Below are 14,614 nucleotides of genomic sequence, written 5' to 3'. Positions count from 1 at the left end.
AACACCCCCCCCCCCCCCCCCCCCCCCCGCAAGCCTCGGGTTTTATTACATTTTGTGACCCTCTGGTAGAATATCCCTATCCTTCATATCCACATATGAAAGAGTCTTATAATCTGAGCAAAAAAAATAACTATAGAACGACACTGGGATTATACACTGTATTGTACGTTAATATAAAGACTGTGTGATGGTATGTCATCGTGATGTGATTTGGTGAACATAATAATAGTTTAGTAACTTTTATCTGAACCTTAACTTTGTTTACTTGAAATTTAAACTAGACTACTACATTACAGTGTATCGAAAAAGCTGCATGTGCCGATTATGATTTGCAATTAACATCAGTTGATATTTTTTTAAGCTTTATCTAATTTACAGCATTCTCTAATGAGGATAAGACAATTTTCTGTACAATATGTATATGAATGATTATTTTACAGATACATTTCTGAATTTGTATGGTTCAAGCAAATCTGTATTTCCGCGTGTCAATAATATTTAACGTAGCCCATTGTATCATATTTACACTAGCGAGGTCCTGGAATCCGACTTTTTATGTGGTCTAAGTGTTATTATGTTACATTTCATGGACTATTTCTATAAGCCATTGACGTCATCTCTTGTTGATAGTTAAGGATAAATGTTTATTTATGGCTAATTACTAATATAGCTAACATAGCACACTACATTTTCTCTTGTGAATATTTTACCTTCATTATTAAAGTGAATAGTCCGGCAAAGAAAACAAGTTTAAATGCGTACATTGGGCTTCCAAAAGTTCTCACATATTAATACGACGGCCAAGTTCTGCTTACGTTTCCCAGTTCTGACCATTACCATTAAAGTAAAGGAAAGTTTGAAAGAAATTATATACTGGATACATTCACACCATTTTTACCGACTTTAGCCATCCTTGCCCGACTGTTCACTTTAATTAATGGACAGCGTACAAACCAGATGAGATGTAAGTTGCATGAGACACACCAATCTATTCTAAACGTATTTATTTTTCTAGCTACTGTTTTGTTTTATCCCTGTTCGCACTACCTATTGAAGCGCTAATACACATATAGCGCTAATTTTTTTTTAAATGTTATGTCTGATATTGAACCATCGAATTGCGCTTTTTTGATAACCGCACTAATCAAATGCACGGTTTTCGCATCTGAGCTTCATTTTGACTGTGCTACTTTAAGTACTTTTACAGAATATTTATCGTTTTTGCTCTTGCATTCAACAGAATGAGAGACGAGCAGTATAACTGGTGTCAGTAAAATGTGACCCGCAGCTATTTATAAGAATTAAAAAACCCAGAAGAGTCTTATCTTTTAATTTTTTAATTTTAATTTAATATAAAAAAAAATAGTGTATTGTATAAAAGTTTCTAATTAAGCAAATCCTACTGCAAGACAATCAGCTAACATTTTAAGCGAACTTTTTTTTGGTGCCTCTATTGTTGTAAAAAACGAGTACATAAAGGATTTATTTACTTCTTCGTTAATGACACTCTTTTACCTAACGTTCTCTTGACGCTACGCCTATACCCAGGCCGCTATCACATAATTTCAACAAAAGCAAGAAATCGGCCCGGGGGCATTGTGATATTCTAATAATACATTTTATATGACAAAAATCTATTTAGGTACATGATATCTGGATTGATAATATAGTGACAGTAGGAGAGTCCAACTGGACAGAAGATCTCGGCAGGACTGGTTTATCATACAGTGCCCCGGAACTTACCAGAACTACGACCACACTTGTCATCTGCCTGACCATTTGTTTTAAACAGAACTCAAAAGCGGCCACTTTCAACATACTTACCAGCACCTGTAATTGTTACGACAGTCTACCTACCGCCACACCAGTAACCGGAAATCGTTTTTGGAAGCGGAAATTAAGTAAGTAGATAACGCTGGTCTGTAATTTTCGTAGAGAAAAAGGTCTATAAAATATATTTTTTCACATCTAATCTATACTTGAAATGTTGAATAATGGTGAATTTCATGTACAGTATGATACCATGAATGCTAGTAAAAAGAATTTAACATTAGTAGAACTTTTAGTCTAAAGCAATATCGAAAGAATAAAGGTAAATCCTAATTTGTGTGTTACAAATTCCAAAAGTTTGCCAACACTTAATGTTACAACGCAATTAAAGACAAATCACATCGATAGTTGGACCTTTTGAATTTAACTTCAAAATGAATCCAATTTTAGGTGTACTTTTTCTAAAGTCACATTGTGATGACATCACAACTTCCATTTCCAGACGCCTTAAGATAATGATATAAAAACCTATCCAAAAAGAATGCTACAAACTACATACAACTAACGAAATATCAATTATCATTGCTTAATTAAAAGTATCAATCAATTTAATTTGATTCAATTTGATTCAGGTTGTTAACGATCTACACACATAAAAGGGTATATCAACATTAATTGAATGTTTATCTTTTGATCTTAAGTGTGCAAATGTATTTTTAATAATAGAAAAAAAAAAGAAAAAAATATTTTCCTCTCTTCAGCTCAAGTTGAAGGCTATTTATATAACAGCCAGTTAGATTGGTTTATAAAAGTTGTTACTGGCCAAAGGAATACTCACACGGACGCCGAGACGTTCTGCAACGCTGACGGAGGAAGGTTGGCTGTTTTGGATACAGACGAAAAAGTCGCGTATGTTGCCGGACTGCCAGATGTACAGCGTACGTATTTGTTTGTTATATTTTAGATTCGCATTGACGTTTTCTAACTATGTCGTATTTTTGATAAATCCATGTCTTTATAATAGGTAAAATTACTGATTCAAATTCAAATAAGAAAATATTATTGTTTGATATTGTTGATAAAAATCCAAACACGGCTAGGTACAAATCAGAGAAGACGGTTTGAAATACACCATAAAATATTTATCTTAATAATAAGGAGATATCATTGTTATAGTTGCCGAGATAGAACAACGTACCAAGTAGTTTCGAACTGGTAACATAAATTATTGATTAGTTTAGATAGACATCAATAAACCCCTTACGTTCTAAATCACCCCTCATAAAGAACAGTAAAGGGCTTATACTGTTTATGGAAGTTGTTCAAATTAGAAAAGAAAGGACAAATTGTATATAGCAAAAACAGTTGAAATCAAATATCATAATTATATTAATTTCGCGATAATAGTGTATTATAAATTGATAATAATACATATACAATGTCTTTCATGAATTTTCTTGTAATGGCAGCCAGCGATTATTACCACCTTGGAGCTGATGATATTGCAGTTGAGGATACGCTCGTTTGGACAACAGGAGGTGTGGTAAATAGAAACAGACCCCCGTGGCCTGACAATCAGCCTGATAACTATCTCGGTAATCAGAACTGTTTAGTGGTGAACAATTATCTATTTGACGATGCTACCTGCAGTCAACCTATGAATTTTGTTTGTGAATATGTCTTACTTTAGTATATTGAAAATACTATAATATATGAACTTTTATGTGTCCATGTCATGTTAGAAGTAAACCTTCGTGTATAGTTGTCTTGCTAGAGATATATAGGATCTTACAAGAGTGTTTATTTCATATTCGATTTTATGAAACGAGTCTGAGAATTTTTTTAAAATAAAAAATAAAACTTCAAGACGAGTTTCACAGAATCTCATGAAATGAACACAAATTTAAGAAAGGAGTAATTGTTATCACATATGAATCTACAAACATCTACATTACAAAGAATTTCCCGTCCAAATGTATTTCGAAAATCCAGTAGAGGCCGCCATTTTTCCCGCCATACTCGTAATCCTGACGTCACGTCATTTTTCCTGACGTCGTTTTATTGTTTCTGTCTGACGTCACAATGAATTTCCAGCAAATGAAAATCGTTCCAGGTCATATGACGCTAGTAACATGTGCAAAACTATTACACGGGCGGAATCATTGGATATCAGGCAGATTATGTGATAAAAACTTTTATGTATCATTGTCTTGCTAAATTATGATCCTTTAAGTATTCATGTCTTGTTATAAATAAACCTTCAAATATTCATGTCTTGTTATAAATAAACCTTTATGTATTCATATCTTGTTAAAGGCAAACTTAATCCAACTAAATGAAAATATTAGAAAGAGATAAATTGCTCACAGGTGATTTTATGTTATTTTCCTTTATTTTAGGTATTTAGTTTTTAATGTTTGTAGGTGAATGTTCAGGGCGTCCCCTTTATCTCTTGTTTAAATGAATGGCATGTATGTATTTCTAAACTTTGTACTGACATAAGCGACATCTTTTTGTACATATTTTGTTATGTTTTTTCAAATAACGCGTCAGCAGTAAGGGACCTCATCCAGCCAACGAAACCTTGATCATGTCAGTTATGTTCAACGACAAAAGAAAAGTTATAACTGATATATATTACTTAGTAAGGTATCTGACACGTCTTAAATATGTATTTTACTCAAACTTACATGGTTTATTTAGGTTCATGTCCCTTTAAAGATATATGTGCTGTAAGTTTTACAATAACCAACCAAGAGCAGCTTCAGTACCACAATTACAAATATTTTGAGAATTGCAATACTTACAATCATTGAAATACAAATGTAAATAATAGCTCATATTAGCATGCTTTGAAATCACTGTTATTAAATCTATTTCCCATTAAATGTTTGAATGTTTTATAAATCACTTTGAAATATGATGGAACTTTGAGTCTTATTATGCCCATACCGCTGTGTTGCACGCCGTGAAAACAACATTGAAATGACTTTTAGGGTTATTCTCCCTTTGCATTTGCACCCATTCAACTGTGTGGGTATTTTGAAGTCGATGGTATGAGGTGTGTATATCCTTCTTTGATACGAAATAGATCAAATTTTAAATGATACCAAAATCATTTATTTTGTTCAAAATGTAAATTATATATAACTTTATCTGTACATCACAATAAGCTCTAATCTACCCGCTCGATAAGTACCCAGATGATGTGAAAGTCTGCAGTGTGAAAGCTCTAATCTACCCTCTCGATAAGTACCCATATGATGTGACAGTCTGTGTCAATCTACGGTGAAAGCTCTAATCTACCGCTCCAGTACCAAGATAATGTGACAGTATGTGTGAAAGCTCTAATCTACCCGCTCAATAAGTACCCAGATGATGTGAAAGTCTGTGTGAAAGCTCTAATCCACCCGCTCGATAAGTATCCACATGATGTGACAGTTTGTGTGAACGCTTGTTTATCTGATGTATCCATAATTTCACTATCCAACAGTTCAGACAAAGCTTAGTTTGCATTAATAATCATACTTGTTCCCTTACAGTTTGCAGTGACAGATGCTGTAAGAGACCTATACACTACCGGTAGATACTTTAACTCCATGGCCTAAGAAATGTGGTAAATGATCACAACGATAGCTTGTTTCTGGACGGACGTCTGATGCTTCCCTGTGTTTTTTCTTAAGTGCTTTCAGCGTCCTTCTCATGTTAACAGTTTCCTTCTCTCTTCTATTTTCCCGGTTGTTTCCTTTCTTCTTTCCGTTTTCTCAGTTCCAAATTTCTTTATTCTCATGCTGCATATTCATGTGGCCAATCCTTTACCTTCTTATCGATATTTCCAGCGAACATTACCTCCAGGATGTTGACAACGTCCTCATCAAACTGATGCCATGCTGCCTTGTTGAAACTCCCAGGCCATTTAACAAGTTTTCGTCTCTCCTCTCCTTGCCCTGATTAATCCTCCGCCGGTTCCCTCTGAGAGTCTACCTCCAAGCCTTGCTCCTATCCCCCCTCTGGTGCTTGGAGACTGTGGTTACTGTGGTTGTTTCCGGAACAACCTCCTCCTCCGTTTCACCAGATTTCTCTGCGCTTTGCGCCAGGTTGAGAATGGGAGCGCAGTCCATCTACGTGCGATGGATCTTCAAAACTCTTTCTTTCTTACAGGTCTTTCCGCAACTACATATGCTTTCCTTTCTTGCGTTGGTCTGTCTCATGTCCATATTCCGTTCCGGAGTCGTTGCCAAGATTTGTCAGATTTGTCACTCTTGTGCCATCCCGGGGGTGTCTTAACATGTATCCCTCCATTGCGATATCATAGGTGTCTCCTCAAGGAAAATGCGCTTCGACGTGCCAAGATAACACACCGTTGCTGGTCTCTCCCAACTGTTCGCTGTCTCTCGAGTCTGATGCTGTCCTATTCACAGTTTTCCTGGTCGTCACCGGATTTCTAGAATGTAGATACGTTGAATACATCGGATGACTCCAATGCTGGCCAGGTGGATCCATGCATGTATCGCCAATCTAAATTAAAAACTAAACTCTTCTCTGAGACAGATTTGGTAAGTCAAAGTCTGTCAAAGTAAAAGGTGTAAAAGTATCTGCTACATTATTATGATAAGTTATAATAATAGTATTTAAAGCTGGTGAAAGCAATATGAACTGAACCCGCTAAAAGGTTTTTTTTCCAGAAATGTACATTTCTTTATATATTGTTATGTTTGCTCAACTAACGCGTCAGCAGTGAGAGACCTCAGCCAGCCAACGAATTCTTTATCGTGTTATTTATGTTAAACTGCACAAGAAAAAGATTTATAAACATGCAAATCAGTGCTATCCAGAATAGCAATAATCTATAGGTGACTGTTACTCAACTGCAGGTAGAAACGGTTAAGTAACATCAAACAATGAGCTATGCGTTAGTACAAATGTGATAAACTGTTTTAAACATATGGATACAAATATCATTGGAGCAAATGTGAATTCGTTTTTCTGTCTTTTGCTTTTCTTTACATCAATATGCATCAAGAATTAACGATAATGGTAAAAATTGTTTTCGGTTTGGAGACTATTAATGTGAGGATCAAACGATGGTTTGGTGTAAGATCGTCATTAAAAGTGGCTTCTTGGCGAACAGAGTGTTCCTGGATTTTGACATTAGCATTTAAAATATCACATTTGCATGTAGTCCGACATTTGTCATCGCGAAAACGAATGAAGCGTTCAAAAGTACTTATTATCTATTGGAACATATTATATTACCCAATGATTCAGTCTGTTATACATAATAACTAATAAGTATATGAAATACTGATTGCAGATACCCTCATTTCACGATATTAACTGTTAGCAGGTGTATATTTAGAGTCAGATAAATTGAACATTTTACACCAGTTCACATATGAATTGGAAATCACTAGTACAGGTGACGTCATCGTATTTTGACAGATGTAAAGTCAAACAGTCCTGATCTCCATCTGCGTTGTTCGGCTGGAATTCTAGCCAAAACTGCGCATCACGGGACACAATATTTCCGGTAGTCCAGACGAAATAATCCTCTTGAGCTTCGTCTGTTGCTCCGACAAGGTAGTATAGGACAGCTGATAGGACAGCAAAAAAAAAAAAAATGTGTCTAGATTAAACAAAGTACATACAAATTAGGCATAACGTTTATATAGATTGAAGAATGAAATGAAAACAAAATAATAAAATAGTAAAAACATAATCTACTCATTGTGAAATGAACAGTGAAAGAGTTTTCAGTGACTCAGTGAAATGTTTCAGTTTCCATTAAGTTAGAATTTTGTCACGTAAATAATTTCTAATTAAAGATATTATTAAGATTCCGTGCGTCTCGTTAGGTCATCATGATATTTACATATCATATTGACCAACTTAAAATTTGAAGACTATGACCATGTATACCATTTATACTGTAACATTAATTCCCAACATGCAAACTTAAGCTGAAAGATGTCAATATTGTTGCAAACATGTCCATCTTTAAACAATGGTTCGCCTTAGAAGTGAGTCGTCGGATCGACGCTCGTTCTGAAATTCTAAAATACTGCTGTTTTTCGTCAGTGCCGAATAGAGCAAACATATATGTAGCAGGTGTATTCCTTAACTGAAAAATGTCCATTCAATGAAAAACTCACGGTCATAGTCAGGTAAAGCAAGGACATAGTTGAGTTTTGTAGTTGTATCGAGGATAGCCAATCTTGCGCCATCATTTAAACAATATGCGGTAGCTTCGTCATAGGTACTCCAGTACGCATCGTTAAGTTTGATGAAGAAATCCAGATCCATGATGCCATCGTAGCCAGAAGGTATAGCTGCAAAAATATTTCAGAGAAAATAAAACGGGTCTTTATCTCATTCCTCGAACGTCGTCTACAAATGGATTTTATACATACATGTACATAATAATTTGTAATGCAATTTTTAATAATTCTGTCTTGTCCACTTTCAATGTTTTAGAGGTTTGTATTAGTCACACCGTCAACAGGTGTTGCCTTAGGATGATTTATCTCCCGATTATGGCTCTGGAAAGGGCCACGCATATTATCATCGCTTCATCGTTCAAGAGACCGCAGAACCAATGACTTTCCATAAGCAACCATATTAAAGTTTGCCACTGTCCATTTAAAAGGAAGTCATGTCATTTATCGCTAATTTGGAAGAGGGTCATCTCTCACAACTGTGAATAAAAATCGGTAAAGAAGTACCATCTTGCTAAACTTTTTTATGTAGGGTTCAATCTTTGGATTCCGCACTAGAATTTGAAAAAAATTCAAAAAATTCCTATCTTGATTATCTACCCAGTCCGAAACACGATGCACGATTAATACCCAATCAGCAGGCTCCTAAACATTCACTTCTCTATGAAATGCCCAAATGGGGATTTCCAGGAAGAATTTTTTCCAGAAATCTATTTTTGGTTTGATTCTGCGGTCCTTTTAATCCTGTAGATGACTTGATACCGATGATATGAATGAAAAACGAAAGATAAAGAGCAATGGTGACGTTGGGTTGAAAACATGATGGACCAATACAGGAATAAAAGATCAAAATAGTACAAAATACCTCTTATCTATCTATGTTGCACTAATAGCATTTGCTATTGTACACATGATCGCTTTTATGCTGAAAGTGTAGGAGATGTACAATATATGCTATCTTTGATTGTATTTCGCATGATGTATGTAACCGGACGTAGTCTCGTTCTGAGAATAAAGCATAGTGGCAGCTATACATGTTTTGGATTTGCGGTAGTGTTTCCTTACTAGTATTTAGAGCAAAAATATCAACAGTAGTTCATAGGCCATCGTCCTGTTGCTATAGCTACATCACCCAATCGCTGTATCATAGTACAGCAATTTCCCATCATATATTATACTATTGACACAGGCCCGTTGTTTCTGCGACCAGCACTCCAGCGTAATCATGTACTCACGTTACGCAATTCATTTTAGATACAATGGTCGCTGATTCAGTTATCTTTTTTCTTTTGTTTTGTGTTCATTCGTGATGGTGCAAATTAATTCTTCGGAAATGCATTTTACTTATCACAGAAACATATCAACATTCATCAGGGAACCACACCTTTAACAGCAAACATTGCAAACTGTTGATTGAACTAAATATATGTTAAATATACATCAATCTTCTTTCTCAAGTTTTTTTGTGAATATCAAACTTCATAAATACTTATCATAGATGGCGATATGCAATTTACAACGCATGTAAATATAAATGTTTCTTTCATAGCAAGCATTTGGAGATTTACACACAGTACTTTCTCATTAACTTTTATCACTTAGATTACATAAATACATACAAGACGGACACGTTAAAACAACATATGATTTATAAACCGTATACTTACAAAGAAATATTGTTTATTTCAAATGTATCAAGGGCAGCAAAACATACGAAAAGACAGACAAACAGATAATAAACTCAGTTAGACAGTCAATAGACACAGTCGAACAAACAAACAGACAAAAACACAGTTGGACAGACAAACAGACAATGAACACAGTTTGACAGACAATAGACACAGCTGCACTGACAAACAGACAGTAAACACAATTGGCAGACAAACAGACAAAAGACACGGTTGGCAGACAAGCAGACAATAGTCACGGTTGAAAGAGGAACAGACAACCAACACAATTGGACAGACGAACAAACAATGAACACAACTGGACAGACAAACAGACTATGAACACAGTTGGACAGACGAACAGACAATTAACACAATTGGACAGACGAACAGACAATGAACACAACTGGACAGACAAACAGACAATTAATACAACTGGACAGACAAACAGACAATAAAAACAGTTGGAAAGACGAACAGATAATGAACACAACTGGACAGACAAACAGACAAAGAACACAATTTGACAGACGAACAGACAATGAACACAATTGGACAGACGAACTAACAAACAATGAACACAAACTGAACAGACACATGGAGACTGACAATAATCACATAGTTAGAGTTTCTGTAGAGACTGGGACATAGTAAATAAATGTAAGATCAAATAAACGGAATCTTAAATTCACCAATGAACGGGTGATGCTCATACTTACTTCTCCGCGCTTTTCCTTAATTTGAAAGTAAACAAAGATGCTTTTAAAGCTCGGTTATGAAATACACTTTCATTGTAATGTGATATGTCCATTATTAAAAGTAAGTAAAAAACTGCCCTTGACTTGATAGAATGGTTATTCAGCCAAGAACAACGTATATAAAACCTAGTCTTACGCCAATTCACTTACTTTTCAAGACGAGATGTCCAGGGTTTGGTGACAGACCGTTCAGTTCGGAAAACACCCACACGAACTTGTGTCCGAATTAAATGTTGCAGCGGCAGTGTTGGTCAGTTGGGAACAGATAACTACGCAGTTGACCACTGACATGGCCATGGTGTTTAGCGTTAGCGAACTAAAATTCTGGATAGAGACGTCCATCTCACTTTCCCAATTCCAGCTCAGGAGCTCGGCCCTCCCAGGGACATGGAGGGCAGCTAGCAAATGTAAAATGTGTAGTAATGACAATGTTTGGAGCTCCTGGAAATCTTAGGAAATTGTCAATTATGAATCTGATAAATGACTATGTATGGTTTGAGCCACGTTTGGCCCCCCAAATTATCTATGTACTAGGTGTGTTAGGAGTTTGTATTCGCAGTTCATATCTGATTCAATTTTAATGTCAGTTTTCTGCTGCAGATTAAAGTGCCATGACTAATATTGAAGATAATTAAGTTGAAAATTAGGTAATTTGGCATATTATATAGTTTCTCTCTAAGAATTAACAGAGGTACAAGCTTAGTATTTACTGTGAATATGAAGGCACTTGTAAAATATACATTTTTAAATTAGATCATATATATAATTTGTTCAATGATCCCCTCTATGATTTTTAAATGAAAATCGTGATGAACAGTTGCATGTTTATGATGGTTACCATAACAACTGCAGTAACAATCACACACACCTACCATTCCATCTATATCATGGAAATACTTTAAACGTATCAATATAATTACTAGATAACTTTATTTACATATTTGACAAATGGGGACCAAGAAGGACAAATCATATCATAATCAGATATGGGCGGGACCTTACAATATAGTTACCTGAGTTTTGTATTTTTATCTCCAAAATTATTGTATTTACGTCAGTTTCATGTGATAAAAGATTGCTTGTGTGGAGATAACTCTTCACCAGATCAATTATAGGTTAAATAATAACCAAAGAATTTTACCATACGAGGCTGCACTAAACAGCAATTAACAATACACTAAAAAATCATCATAGCCCATTTCTGACAGATCTTACCTTGACTATTTATTTACTTGAGCATTGATGTCACTATTTTTTTAACTTCATCGGGGTATAAAATAAATTTTGTTTGCAAACTGTGTGAGTCCGCGTAGCGGATTCTCACAAAAGTTTGTAAACAAAATTTATTTCATAACCCGATGAAGTTAAAAATTAGTTACATCAATGCTTATAATTAACTTTTCAGACTACTCGATAACAAAAAAAAACAAAAAACTTGAAACGTACGATATCATGGATTTTCCAAAGGATTATTTTTTTTTCTAAATCAATACGCAACGTCGACGTCTCTATTGTGACGTCATGATAATGTCGGGTTTTCGCGCCATTCTCGGATTGTTTCTCCATAGTGTATGAAGAAAAATAATATGGCAATCAGAGAATTGGATTTAGTATGAAAATAAATTAAAATTGATTATATCAGATTGACATATTGATTCATACACATATGTATTAGGTATTTAGACACATGCCTCCTTTGCTTTCTTTGTGCATAATTGATGTTGTTTGTAATTTCTATGGTCAGGTGTGATCGTATTGAATCTGAATAGCCTCACATTAGTTGGCAGCCTATGTAAACTCAGGTACAGAGGAAGGCACACTGAATACATATATCAGGAAAAAGGTCGATACCAATGAATTTTGTATATATGTTGATTTTTTGTTTTTGTTTGTTTTTGTTTTTTTTGTTCTGAATGCAATTGGTCTTTTTATAAAATACACCTGAAATGTTGATAGATAGTTAACCGCTAACGAAGTGAACTATGTTTATTGCAAGGCAAACTTAACAATAACGTTGACAAGGTCGGTAAATAAACAGGATCCGTTACAAAATATATAACGAAACGAAATATTTTGAAAGGAGAAAGATTTTTTGTGATTGATATGACGTCCTAACGCCATATTATTAATGACTATATTCATTTAAATGCATGCATACATATTTTGTTTATGATACTTTTATCTTCCAGAACCTTTCGTCGTATATCAATGTCATTTTCTTTCTCTCTTTGACACGTGTGCTGCCATTAACGTAACGATTTAAAAGGTTTATCTCTTTATTGCTCTCTACTGAAGCCTTCGTTGAAATTTATTTTTTGTATTAACTAATCTTTATTTCCAGTCTTAATATGGACTTATCGGTCTTTATGACAGATCTTATGAAAATGTCTAAGACACTTAACTAAATGAAAGGAATTCATAAACATTTTATTAAAAAACGTACGATTATCGAAGCAGAGTAAACCTCAGAGTTCAAGGACACGCTTTAAAAATATTATGTGGTATTAAAGTAATAATATTACATTATTATATTAATGAACACTAACGAGATTTTGTGGAATTCAAATAATCAGGCTTTGTAATATGAAAACCAAAACCCCATTGCGAAAAGCCAGCAAAACAGCTATTTCGTCATGCTGTCCATAGATCATGATATCATTTCAATGTTTACTGACGTCACAGTAGCTATTGCCTAGCACAGCCAATGAAACGATAGTGACATATGTAAGGATTTTACTTGAACGAATTCTTAGAATAACAATTGGATTCTGTACTAATAATGAATATCTAATTTTGGTTAATAATAATATGACCACTTATACATTGACATCAGTTAATAAGTTGTTACGATATATTTACAGTTTGCACTGACATGGACACAATAAACATGCTTTCTAGTATTATCATTATCAGTGAATAATGATAGTACAACACGTGCGGCGACTCTGATGTTACGGGAATAGTCCCTGGTCATCACCCCACTTTTGGTGGGAACATATGAATGACTCGATTCCAATCAGCTGTTCAGTCGAATTTGTTGACGATGACAGGAGAGAAAAAAATATGGGTATTTCATTAAAAAAATATGCAACTGTCCCGAGAATAAATAATATTGATTTGCGTGAAAAACTGTAAATATAAGGAATAGATTTTATTTTGTTGAGGTTATGAGGGTATAATGATAATGGAGCCCGTGTAAATTTTATGTTACCCGGCTTCGGAGTTACATAAAATTAACACGAGCTCCATTATCTTATACCCTCATAACCTCAACAAAATTAAAATCTATTTCTTACATATTTTTTAATGTATAGGTATATGTATGGGCTTGTGAAGCAGTCCATTATATATGCATTGTTCTATGTGAAAATCTAGTTTGCAGTTTTATATTACCTTGCGTTTAGACATCATTGCTGGAAGTGACTAAGCGAGCGTGAAAGTCGTGATTAGTGTAATGGTTTTTGTTTCTGCTGTTGTTTTCTTTTTTGTGTTTCAGCCATGGTAGTAGAAGACAGGATCGTCACGGCTCCTGGACATCGCCCATGGTTCTACTGTTTTTTATCAAAAGACTACTCCACAACTCATTGGACTTTGTGTTAGTGACAGAATTTTCCGTGCAGTTTCTGGTGTTGCAGATTTCGCGGTACATATTAATGATATATATTGATTGATTGACATCATATTGAGTATATATGCTGTTTATATTGACGTGAATCAGTTGATATCTGTTTCCCAGTATCACTGATCACTATTGACATCTGATTGATTGATTGATTGAATTTATTGTTTAATTGATTGAGGATGGTTTCCCAGAATCAATCAATTTATTTGATTGATGGCTTGCCATTATGGTCTATTGATGGACCAGCGGCCATCTTAATTGGTGGATTACTGTTTCCCAGAATCTATCAATTAATTTGTGTTGCAATTTTGATTGAATTTGTTTGATGGCGTGCCATTATGGTCTATTGATGGACCGTGCCGCCATATGTTTATATTCATTAAAGCTGTGACCAGAAATCCAAAATTGAAATTCTTTGTTGTCTGTGCATAATGATAACCATGATTTTGATAGATTTCGCGAGGTATCAAATGTCGCGCATTTGGATGGATCCGCGAATTTAGCGAAATTAAAACCAACGCGAATATCAGCCACTATACAGTACATGAACCATCTGTTCTGAATGTCCTGGTTCATTCTAAT

At 34.8% G+C, this 14,614-nt stretch overlaps 1 protein-coding gene and 1 long non-coding RNA gene across 2 annotated transcripts; one reads left to right on the top strand and one right to left on the bottom strand.

Annotated features, from left to right (window-relative positions):
* The first annotated feature begins 1,383 nt into the window (after positions 1-1,383).
* LOC138319910 (uncharacterized) lies at positions 1,384-4,690 on the top strand. Its single transcript, XR_011208042.1, has 3 exons — positions 1,384-1,901; positions 2,532-2,708; positions 3,240-4,690. It is a non-coding gene; the product is annotated as an uncharacterized lncRNA (long non-coding RNA).
* A 1,952-nt stretch (positions 4,691-6,642) lies between these two features.
* On the bottom strand, positions 6,643-8,142 carry LOC138319463 (C-type lectin domain family 5 member A-like). Its single transcript, XM_069262619.1, has 2 exons — positions 7,893-8,142; positions 6,643-7,364 (listed from the first exon to the last, which is right to left on the bottom strand). The coding sequence occupies exons 1-2, from the start codon at positions 8,071-8,073 to the stop codon at positions 7,150-7,152; spliced, it is 396 nt and encodes a 131-aa protein (XP_069118720.1). The 5' UTR covers positions 8,074-8,142; the 3' UTR covers positions 6,643-7,149.
* Between the last annotated feature and the right edge of the window lie 6,472 nt (positions 8,143-14,614).

Source organism: Argopecten irradians, chromosome 3 (assembly GCF_041381155.1).
Source record: "Argopecten irradians isolate NY chromosome 3, Ai_NY, whole genome shotgun sequence".
NCBI classification, from domain to species: Eukaryota; Metazoa; Mollusca; class Bivalvia; order Pectinida; family Pectinidae; genus Argopecten; species Argopecten irradians.
This window is presented reverse-complemented; position numbering and strand designations above follow the sequence as displayed.

Coding starts and splice junctions, on each gene's coding strand:
- LOC138319463 (XM_069262619.1), bottom strand. CDS start 8,073: ATGGATCTGGATTTCTTCATCAAACTTAACGATGCGTACTGGAGTACC. Junction 7,365..7,892: donor CATTGAATGGACATTTTTCA/GTTAAGGAATAC, acceptor CTGTCCTATCAG/CTGTCCTATACTACCTTGTC.